Source organism: Mchenga conophoros, linkage group LG11, assembly GCF_057382185.1.
Source record: "Mchenga conophoros isolate Kocher_MC1m ecotype Shallow Benthic linkage group LG11, M_conophoros_male_GT1.1, whole genome shotgun sequence".
NCBI classification, from domain to species: Eukaryota; Metazoa; Chordata; class Actinopteri; order Cichliformes; family Cichlidae; genus Mchenga; species Mchenga conophoros.
This window is the reverse complement of record NC_140536.1, coordinates 39,368,510-39,380,673: the sequence shown is the minus strand read 5'-3', so window position 1 is coordinate 39,380,673 and position 12,164 is coordinate 39,368,510. Positions and strand designations below refer to the sequence as shown.

The 12,164-nt window shown below is 37.3% G+C and overlaps 1 protein-coding gene across 2 annotated transcripts; it reads right to left on the bottom strand.

Moving 5' to 3' along the window:
• Positions 1–3,547: 3,547 nt before the first annotated feature.
• LOC146565082 (uncharacterized) lies at positions 3,548–6,449 on the bottom strand. 2 transcript variants are annotated; one of them, XM_085292997.1, is made up of 4 exons: positions 6,048–6,449; positions 5,518–5,568; positions 5,164–5,259; positions 3,548–4,597 (listed from the first exon to the last, which is right to left on the bottom strand). In XM_085292997.1, exons 1-4 carry the CDS (start codon positions 6,174–6,176, stop codon positions 4,280–4,282), a joined length of 594 nt encoding a protein of 197 aa, XP_085149123.1. In that variant the 5' UTR covers positions 6,177–6,449; the 3' UTR covers positions 3,548–4,279. The 2 variants fall into 2 exon arrangements, 1 of the variants encoding a protein (XP_085149123.1); XR_014894502.1 differs by lacking the exon at positions 3,548–4,597 and having other exon boundaries at positions 5,179–5,259; positions 5,514–5,568.
• Positions 6,450–12,164: the final 5,715 nt, after the last annotated feature.

The following is a 12,164-nucleotide window of genomic DNA, read 5'->3' as shown; positions in this document are numbered from 1 at the left end:
GAACACTATCAGTCATGGAATGATCGTCCCAACCCCCCTGCACCTAGGGATGGGTATTGATAAGATTTTCACGATTCCGATTCCATTTTCGATTCTGTTTAACGATTCGATTCTTTATCGATTCTCTTATCGATTCTTTTTAAAAAAGGAGAACATTAAGTTCGATTAGCTTAGAACTTTGTTTTATATCTTCTCTTTGAACAAGATAGAAATTTAGGACTAACATGGCCTTACAAACCCAACAGTGACATCTTAAGAGATCCAGCCTATGGCTCTTCAATGTGGTGTCACAGGGTCCCCAGGAAAATAAATTGTAAATGTAAAATAATAAAATAAATATTCTTCTGTAGCAATAACAAAGTATAACATAAATTATTCTGTAGCAATTACACAAGAATATCCAGTAATGTCCCTGCCTACAATTAAACACATTCACTTACCGAAAATCGGGGGCATCTGCTGTGGCAAATGGGTTCAAGCCTTTTACCACAAACTTAGTCACTGCTCGGTGACATTCGTCTATCCTGGCCTGAAAGGAGACCTACCGGTAGACTGCAGCGAGAACTGCCAGCATCTGAGCCAGCCAGACTCTGTCTGTCTGTCTCATCATGGTCACCTAAATGCACGGTAATGGCAGGTTTTGTAACAAGTCAGATCGCGCTAACATAATATGCACTGTTAGTTGATTATTTAACTGCCGCATTAACGGGAGAGGACGTACAAACATTACCGCTGCTGCTGGGTTGAGATTCACGAGTCCGGAGCGGAATTAAAAACACGACATTCATTTAAGGTTATCGCGTGTTTTGTGAGCAAATGCTTTTGCATATTCGTAGTGTTTCCTCCCTTAAATGAAGTATCTACTTTGCAAGTATTGCAAGTTGCCCTGTTGTCATCCGTTCTCGTAAAGTATAACCAAACTTTTGAGCATTTGAGCCGCTTAGTCGCCGTGTTTCCTGCCAGGTAAATGACGCTCCGCAACGTGGTGACGTCATTCGGGGCGACTGGAATCGATAAGGGAATCGTTTGCAAAAATGGAAAACAATTCCAAGGAATTGAAACAGTGGGAACCGGTTCTCAACAAGAACCGGTTTTCGATACCCATCCCTACCTGCACCTCAACATTATTGAAGCAGTGTGGGGTCATTTTGACATAGAATTGAACAAAAGGCAGCCAACTTCCAAAGAAGAGCTCTGAATGTCCTTCAAGAAACTTGGACAATGGACTACTTGCACAATCACTTCCGCGTTCTATGTAGTCCTGCCCCAGTGCTTCCGGTGTGGTTAAACCATGGCGACGTTCTACACTCCTGCCTACAAGAGCTCCCAAAATTGAACATCACTGATGATCATCGGATTTGCAGAGTGACGACTACCCCCACCAGCAAATTAGATAAAGGATTTAAGTTATATGCTGCATCATATATACACAACTACGAAGGTAAGAAAACGTAAATTAACCGACAAAGAAACGGTAGCTAACGTCAAATCCAAACACTACGTTACTCCGCTATGTCCTTCATTTGATGTCAATTCTCTATATTACATGTTTTCTTAAACGGTATTTTATGTTGTCCGAAAGTATAGTTGAGGTTTTCTTAACTAATGTCACTTTTGTTGTTGGACACTGTTATAATAGAGATAGGTAGTTGGCTAACTAAGGAGGTAGTTAACTACCTAATGCTACTCTTGCTAAGTGTAAAGTATATATGTTTAAGACGTGCTGACATGAGTAATACAGAAATAATGCTAATGGTACTTGTATCTTTATTCAGTGTCCAATAAAGACAGGTTGTCAGGGGAGGTCTGTGTGAGAGCCCTGTGCTACAGGTCAATGAGGAAGAGTGAGGCACCACACAGACTAAGTGTAGGCAGGAAGCTGTGTAAAGTTGTTAATCCCCGTTCAGTGGGGTTCAGTTCATTTAAGCATTAGTTAAGTTCATTCCTAAAGGCCCATCAACTTGAAAGTTTTCCTTGTCTCCCTGCTTTATCACTCCTAATTTGACTAGTCAGATAGTTAAATCATGTGTTTGGGTGATCAGAAACATTTGACACCAAGTTAATACTTCAAATATACACAGTTATTACAGTTATCAAGGATGGTTAAGTTGTTTTAATAGGGAGAGAAGGAAACACTAAGCATTCATGAGGGTAAGCCTGTAGGGGTCAGTAACCATAACACTGAACTATGTTCCTGTTCAGCTCTTCCATGAAGATGTTACATTTTTAAATTTTTGTTCTTTTCTTCTTAGATTAAGCTTCTGGATTCATCGCTGGTGATACTGACACATAGTCAGTGCTCCTGTGTGGCAGGTGCTGTTATGTGCAATCACACAGTGGCACTGCTCTTCCAAACAGCACACTACTCACAACTCAGAGTGCCGGTTGTCCCCCCTGTGCATAGCTGCACGGAATCTGAACAGCAATGGCACAAGCCACGGACAGTGGTAATTTAAATGAGGTTAAAGTTTTTAAATTAGTCCATGTTTACATATGAACAGCAACACCATCCATAGTAAATGTGTCTTCTGTTAGGGTGTGAAGCCAGGACCCATCAACTCCATGATCTTCACTAAGCCGGTACCAAATAGGATGGCCCAGACTGGAGTACGGTAATTACATTTGTAAAATTTGGTTTCATGTTGCTATTTGTTCATACATACATGTGTCAGAATAGGTATTAATTTACATACAACATTACACTTTCTGAAGACGGCTAACTCAGTCATGTACATATATATCCCAGTCTCTAACTTATGCACCACTGTTTTACACCTTTTAGTTTTTAGTTTAGTTGTTGTTCAACTGCTCATCAGTGGGATGTAGTGGTGTGACTTTGTTGTGTGGGCACAAGAGGACTACCTAGTGCAAAGAATATACATGGATACAGATGTGCACAATGCAACCAGAGGAAAGGCAGACTATTTCTTTTTTTACATATATATGCCAAGATACCTGTGTTTGGAAAAATGAACAGTGAAAACATAGCAAAAAGAAAAACAGATCCTTCAGGCTTGCTGGAACAAAATAACTGATGTTTTATTTGCAATGTATTTCATGAATTATTTTGTTGTTACATGTTACTTTTATGTGAAATCAATAAACTGTTATTTAAGCAATGGCATCAATTTCATTTTTTAAAAACACACAAAACATTGAATTTGTGTAGAACTTATTTACATGGTATTTAAAACTCCATGCCTAGCATACTGATATACATTTAGACAATAACACAACTGAATGAAGAAAGTGACAAATGGTATTTTTGATGTTACAAAAGCACAATGTCACTTGTGATTTTAAAACGATTTAGTGATTTACTTTATAATTTTGATAAACAATTTTGTTGAATCTGAATAGTAATATACACTGTAAAACCTAATAAGTTCACAGAACTCAAAAATTGTTGTGTAACAGATTACACAACAATTTTTTAGTGATGTTTTTAAAAGTTTTAAGTTTAACTAAAATAAAAATTATAGTTGCAGTTGCCTTAAATTACCTCAATGTTAACTCATAAATGTTGATATTCCTCAACTTATAATTAGGGAGTAATAAACTCAAAATGTTCAATATTTTTCAACTTAATTAAGGTGGGAAATACACTCAAAATATTTTACATATTGCAACTCATACGATGTGGGAAATAAACTCAAACTTTTTCATATTTTCTAACTTATAATATGGGAAATAACACTTAAAATCTTCAATATTTTTAAAATACTGTGGGAAATACACTTACAAATAATTCTAAACTGTTTGCCCAGTAAATTATAATCAGCTAAAAGTGTTAGAAAACATGAAAGTAACAACACTAACAATTTAACAACTTTTTATTAAACACAATGTGCTTTTAAAAAGGCACAAACAACAGAGCTCACTCATAAAAAAGTGCTTCATAAATAAAACAAGAGAAAAAGACTCCAAGGGTCTCCATCTCAATTCTAAAATTCAATAACATTTTCAGTATTAACAGCAATTGCAGCTATTAGAACATTGAGGCATTTAACACTTACTGTACCTTGACAGCTGCAGCTCACTTTCTTTTTTAAAAATACATAAAAAAAACAGTACTGTTTCCACTGCTGTACTTATAGGGAACAAACATCAAGGCAGTGCATTTACGTATTAGGCAACAGAACATTAAACATGAATAGTGCATGAACTGAACAGTCATTCATCTTAAATGTGAGGTAGGAGAGGCAAATGATTAGGAAAAAAACAAACAAAAAAAAGCTTCCTCAATACTCAGCTCAACAAGTAGTCCATTCTGAGTGATTCACTCATTGAACAAATCATTCTTCAGCATCAGTAGACGCCCTTTCAGTGGTTTGTTGTCCTCAAGGCACATCACAACCTTCTGGATAAATGTGAATGTAAGCTCAAGTTTCTTTGGGTATTGTAGGTCTAGTGCATAGATGTACCCAAAGAGCAGGAGAAATGACTCAGCCAGATTTGTGGGACCATTCACAAGTATTTCATCCTCAACGACAATGCAGATGCTTTCGGGACTGAAGAGGGCCGAATCAGTAGTGTCATCCGTGACAACTGTCAGCAGAGCCACAGGAGTGTCAGTAGGGTCTGGACCATCTGCTGACTGCAAAACAAAAATAATACAAGAATGAGTTCAGCCCCACAAGGACACAAATCATGCTACTGATTAGAGGTGTGAATCTTCATAAGTCACACGTTTCTTTTAGGATTATAATGTCAACGATTTAATTTGATATTGCGATACATCATGATGCATTACAATAATCTTAATTTGGGTTTGGTTTCAAAACATATGTTTAAATAAATGTTTTCAATAATAAATATATGCCAAGATATTTGTTTTTGTTATTTACCAAACATTTCTCTGACCACAACATGGCACCTCCAAAAAAATAGAACACTTGAATTTTAAAAGGGAGAGTTTTTATCTGTGGATTTGTTTTTGTTTAATAATCTTTCAACTATTTTCATGTTTTCTGGTTTATGCGTAACAATCTTCTTGCAATCTTATTCAACAATAGTTGATATATGGGAGAAAACAAGTCAGATGAGGACTGTGTTGAACCTCCTTCCTGATATACACCCTGGTTCTCCTTGAGTTCTGAGTGATGTCATATGTTTGACTGAACAGCTAGGCAAAGGGGTTGATGCTGAGGCCAGTACACTTACATCACAAGTCCTGAATAACGTGGAGGCATCTTCACGCAGGTACACAGGAAGTGCACGAAGGACGAGGGCCCGTCTTGTATTTACATCATGCTGTTCCTAGATGAACATACAATATCTATTAGAATAGTATTTACACAAATGCAGAGTAAAAACAAAGTGTTGGATAGCCATGTTCTGATTGTCATTGTTATAGATCAGGGGTGTCCAAACTTTTTGTGTAACGGGCTAAACTTGTCAATCTAGAAGGGTAACCCAAAAAAATCTAAAAATTTTGAATAATTCAGGGCAAAATTCTCTAGTTTCTTTGTATTTATTTTTTTATTTAAATTAGGACAAATTATAAAACTCACCCACTGACAACTGGTGAAATGTTGACTCTCTGTAGTACTCTTTGCAGTCTGATATCTGTAAACAATATGTGCACAAAGATGACTTATTAATATTCAAAAACATTTTTTGCACAGCACACACACACGTAGTCAGCTGATCTCATCTGATGCAGATCTGCTCCTTGATCAAGTGACATTTGTGTGACGTCGAATCAGCACCGCAGCTGGATGGCCCGATTTACATACCCAGCGCAGCTGATACTCACCACAATAATTTACTAAGATTATATGCACTCCTGTTATTAAGTCCAGTTCAGTCTGTTAATGTTAACCGTTTCAAACTAATGTTGATAGGTGTGTTGCTAAGCTTAATAACTTAAATAACAAACTTGAAATAATAATAATGATAACACACTCATGTTGTTTATTATTGTTCGCTTCATGCTAGCGCGCACACACACACACACACACACACACACACACACACACACACAGCTCAACAGCGTAAACTACTGACTGTGTAACACGGACAATTATTGAAATAAGTATACTCACAATACGCACGTGCATTACCGGCGAATACGACAACCGGTAGAAACGGACAGTAGAAAGTTTTAGTAGAAAGTTCAAACGCATGGAGCTAGAACTGCCACCGTCAACCTCCCGGGCAAGAATACAATGCATTATGGGAAATGTTGTCCCCCACGGAAAACCGCCAAAACGTTACACCATTCTAATTTGAAATAACATTACGTATTTGTCACATTCGAAAACTTCTAAAATTACAATTACCTGGATTCGAATTCATTTATAATAAATATTCACTGTGCACAAAGTACGAATATATTTCCAGTAAAAAATAAAAAAAGAATGTTTATCGAAATTAAATTTAAACAAAACAAAAACACGTTAGACTTACCAAATTTAGGGCAGTTGATGAAAAAAAATAAGGTGGTGGTCGTGGAGGGTTGAAGTTGGGGACTCTTAATCCACAGGGCTGGCCAAATCTTCCCTGCATCAAGGTAAATTCAAGAGGGCTGACTCAGCTTTCCTGAGGGAGCAACAAGACTCCACCCACCAGAACGTCACTAATATATGCTTCTTAAACTTTTTGAGCATTCCAAAAAAATTAGCTAAAAAATATTGAGCCCTATTCAATTAAAGCTGCATAAAAGCCAACAGAGCTCAATACTTTATAGTTTGCTCAACTACAAAACGACATTTGAGTGTTATGAGCTTATTAGTTATGAGCTAGGACAACTGTTAGGGATTACAGTGTAGAAGTATAATTAAACAGTATTATTAACATTCAACATTTGCAATGAATTTGAATTATCAATAACTTAAACTCAACTATCAGCACTCAAGTACCAGTTCTGTAATCAAGTATTGTCAGCTGAGAAGGAAGAAATGCAACTGTAGTGGCCTCAGCTGCAGGTCATTTTCCATAAGTTACTGGCACTGGTGTCTTGGGAAAAATCCATCTTGTCTCACTTAACCCATTTTTTAACTAATGCTGTGTTCTGGTAATTTGACAGCATACATGCTACTGCAAACAGTTGGTTGATATTGTAAACATGTGACATGGTAATGATGCTATCAAAAAGTTTGTTCTGTTTGATCCTCCAAATGACTCGCTCCACATGCACCCTGAGTCTGGCTATGGCCTGCGTCTCCTTAACCTGGTATGTTGGCATCTGCTTCTGCTTAGATAGAAAAGGTGGGCAGTACACTTTGCAATTTACAAGAATCGGTGATTAGGAAGCCCTTATCTACCATCACTGCCATGTCTTCAGTCAACTTCTCAGCAATGCCTGATTGTTTGAATAGTTCCTTGTCACTAACCGAACCAGCATACAGATTAGAGATGAATGTCACTGGACCATGTGGAGCTATGCCAACCAGGGCTTTCATCGTACAGTGGGATTTGTACGAAGAGTACATTTCACTTTGGAGAAGTGGTGAGGATGGTGTCTGACACCTCAGCTCTGTACAGTCAAGGATCATCTGGGTGTCTGAGAAATCTTTGAATTCCTCAGGGAGGTAAGCTTGCACTTCTTCACGTGTAAGCCAAATGCATTGAGACCCCAGTGCAGTGGCAAGAAAATTTGTCCATGTTGCAATAATGCGGCTCACTGTGGACTGGTGTATGTTAAATCGGTGTGCCAGGTCCCTCACCTTCAAACCAACTGACAGGAAAACCAGAAAAAGAAAAAACTCGTCAATTGGCTGTAGCAGCTGCCTCTGGAAGGTGAAAACAAAAGGGAAAATGTTACTCCTTAAGCTATGAACTAGTAAAATTATGCTTTTCTTGGCTAAATATTTTGTAATGGTTATGCATACCATACTGTACCATGGGGTAAACAATGAGGTGCTGTAGTACACAGGTGTATGTATGTAGGATACTGAGTCTAGCATGCATACACCTGTGTATGTATGCTATTGTACATGTAATGTTATATTAAATGAAAAGTGTATTCATGCTCTTGAATGAAATGGCATTTTATTTGCTAACTATTAAGAATGCTGGATTACTTCATTGTTTTATGTGCTCTTTAATATTAATGATGAAAGATAATCTCAACTAAACATTTTTTAAAATTGTTTCCAATGAAGGAAATAGGAAGTATTCATAAACTTACTATAATGGCAGATGAAAGTGCAATTAAAACTTGTTTTTTTCCAGTAGTTTAGGTGGAGACTTGGCCACTATCTATAGACAGTCAGATATAGAAAATGAGGACTTAACTCAATTGCATGGATTGATCTGAGAATCCAGGATCAGAGGCCTTGGCACTGGTATTGGCCCAATGGACAAGAACTCCACTTCTGGGATCTCTGGGACTACAAAGAGCAAGACTACAGTGAAGGCTGTGCTTTCATATACCACAACAGCAAAAAGTAAAGTGTGACTGTAGACTATTTAAAGATATTGAACAGTTCATGTTAAACTAATTAAAATTAATATGACACTAAACTGCTTAACATTTTTGCTAAGCTTGCCTCAGGGTTTTGAGTTTAATATTACAAATTACTCAGAAGTCAAGTACTCTTTTGTACATCATAGATGAATTGAAATCTAATTTTTAGAACTGCAACATGAAGGACCTCAAAGTTGTTTTTTCTATTGTTTGTTTGTTTTTGTTGAACAGCCATAGTTAGAATGACACAGTGATTGATGAGTTTTCTTTTAATTTTTGCTTGTAATAGTCGAGTTGACTTTGTGACACTTGGTGGATTGTTTTCTGATATTCCAAGGCTAATGATGATAATTTCTAATGCAGATAATTTCAATTCAATCAATTTATTCTCAAACATCCCTGATGAAGAGCACACTACCTCAGTTTTTGTCACTAAGTCATTTAGATTTGACATTTTAACCCCTAGTGTATCATATTTGATGCATGAGTTTTTATGAGTCTTTAAGACTCAGTGTGTTTGATAAAAATCTACATTTTTATCAAATAAAATTTTAAGCAATAAAAAGTGATATATTTGATACAAATTAAAACAAATGAATATTTAATTAATTTTAAAAATTGACCGAAGATTCAGTAAACAGAATTAGTCTCGATGCATTCTCAATCATCCTGGTAAGTAAATCTCCAAAAGTTGATTCTGTTCATCTGGATGTAGCGTTTTCAGTGGGAGAAATGTTTCGTCACTCATCCAAGTGACTTCTTCAGTTTCAGCTGACTGCAGGTTTCTCCAATCTTATAAACAGCACATTTGCATAATGACTGAAACCAGCCCACTGAAGGAACAATGGGCTGGGAGGTCAGTTCCTTAATCTTAATTAGAATAGAATAGAATAGAATAGAATAGAATAGAATAATCCTTTAATTGTCCCACAAGGGTTGTAACAGCAGCCAAAAAGACACATTAAAAAAACACACAGTACACAGAACAGAAACATACACAAATTTTTCTTACATATTTACATTAAGGACAATGGTTACTTCAATATCCCCGTACTGTCTTGACGAAATAAAGCGTTTTTGTACAACTTCATATAAATAGCTGTAACTTTTGATAGACGACGCAGACTCACATATTTATGGCTTTATCTTATAGACTTCAATATCCCCGTGCTGGGCAAACAGGTTTTGCAGCTGTTTGAGCTAAGATTTTCAAGTTATTCACATAATGAAAACTTATACTTTGTTTGAGGCGAGTTCCCCATTCAAATGCATGTAACAGTCAGAAACGCACTGTCTTGACGAAATAAAGCGTTTTTGTACAGCTTCATTTAAATAGCTCTAACTTTTGATAGACGACTCAGACTCACATATTTATGGCTTTATCTTTTAGACTTCAATATCCCCGTGCTGGGCAAACAGGTTTTGCAGCTGTTTGAGCTAAGATTTTCAAGTTATTCACATAATGAAAACCTATACTTTGTTTCGGGCGAGTCCCCCATTCAAATGAATTGAAATCGCAAGAAACGCACTGTCTCGGAGAAATAAAGCGTTTTTGTACAACTTCATATAAATAGCTGTAACTTTTGATAGACGACGCAGACTCACATATTTATGGCTTTATCTTATAGACTTCAATATCCCCGTGCTGTGCAAACAGGTTTTGCAGCTGTTTGAGCTAAGATTTTCAAGTTATTCACATAATGAAAACCTATACTTTGTTTCGGGCGAGTTCCCCATTCAAATGCATGTAATAGTCAGAAACGCACTGTCTTGACGAAATAAAGCGTTTTTGTACAACTTCATATAAATAGCTGTAACTTTTGATAGACGACTCAGACTCACATATTTATGGCTTTATCTTTTAGACTTCAATATCCCCGTGCTGGGCAAACAGGTTTTGCAGCTGTGGGAGCTAAGATTTTCAAGTTATTCACATAATGAAAACCTATACTTTGTTTCGGGCGAGTTCCCCATTCAAATGCATGTAATAGTCAGAAACACACTGTCTTGGCGAAATAAAGCGTTTTTGTACAACTTCATTTAAATCGCTCTAACTTTTGATAGACGACTCAGACTCACATATTTATGGCTTTATCTTTTAGACTTCAATATCCCCGTGCTGGGCAAACAGGTTTTGCAGCTGTGTGAGCTAAGATTTTCAAGTTATTCACATAATGAAAACTTGTACTTTGTTTCGGGCGAGTCCCCCATTCAAATGCATGTAATAGTCAGAAACGCACATGCATCCAGACCGGGGCCCAGTGCAGCAGCGCCTCCCGGCCCCACAGAGCCCGGGACAGTCCACCCAACCCCACCACAGAGAAAACTGCACCCACCCCACCATCCACTCATCTTCCAGTCTACATAAGACAATAGACGCCCAGGCTGAGATCTTCCTCCACCTCTCCTATATCTTATATTGAATTCTATAAGATAAAGCCATAAATATGTGAGTCTGAGTCGTCTATCAAAAGTTACAGCTATTTACGCACTGTGGCTAAGCCACCTGAGACACTGCATTGAATGATTGTTCCTGTCTTAATGATTTCAGCTGACTGGTTTCAGCTCAGATGTTCTGCTTTTTCCTTTCAGTAGATCAAAGCAGCTCTTTCTGCTTCCATTTTAATGGCAAGAAGAAGAAGAAGAATGCTTCAGCGAAGTGGCGTTCATGGTCTCAGTGAACAGTCATGGCCACACACTGCATGTGGTTTTAAAAGCAACATGTTTGTTCACTACAACGATCGAGATGTGTAATGTTAGTGCAGCTACGGTTTGTTCTTGAACATCAGTTCTGTTTTCTACTTTGATCACTTGGACCAAAAAAGTGTTGTTTTCAGATTCTTTCTTTTAAATCTATAAACCACCTGTTCATTTTTTTTATTACAATTAGTTTCACATGAATGTTAGTTTTTCCTTTATGATCTTACACTACACTGAGACATTTCTGTTACCTGTTTCTGTTGACTCAGAGTTGTGAAATGATCTTTTATTTGATACACAATATGAAGTTCATAATTTTCTTACAAATAAAACTATAATGACAAACATGAACAGCTGTGCTTATTTCTGAGACATGAGTTTTTGAATGTGTTTAGACGGTGTGCATTTGTATGCTGAAACTGTAATGGTGAACCTGAGGTGATGGTCAACAGACGGCAAATATATATCAATATAAAACAATATTGAAGTAATGTCTTTACCCCCTGCAGCGTGTGGACGCTGTGCACCTTATTTACTGTAGTAAACATGCACCGCTAGCTCACTTGACTGACTGTCTCCATGGTTACATCGTATATTATTAGCTATGTAAACAGCTTCCATAGATACCGCCATAGCTCTCTGCAGCTGTAACACTTTCACACTTTGCAAATCATTTCACATTTTTGATAGTTATGAAGACATAATATGTTTTTAAGGTCATGCTAGGCGGTTGCTATGGTGGTTGCTGTGGACTTGGGTGGACCGCGTCCGATTCCTGTTATTAGCTGTCCGCCGTAGGGAGGCTGCATTCCATTTACAAGTAGTGACAGTCTGTCGTAACTCGAACTCAAACCCCGCTTTGTTCTGTAATTAAAGGCATTTTATAGCCGTTCATGACACGCACACACACACACATAAATCACTTTGCCTCACAATGACAGTGTAACTTTACCTAACCTAACCTTAAAGTATCTGATATAGGATAGAAAAATGAAGCAACCAGAGATTTAATGATGAAGACTCTGGGTTCTGTAGTGACCTGAATGACTCT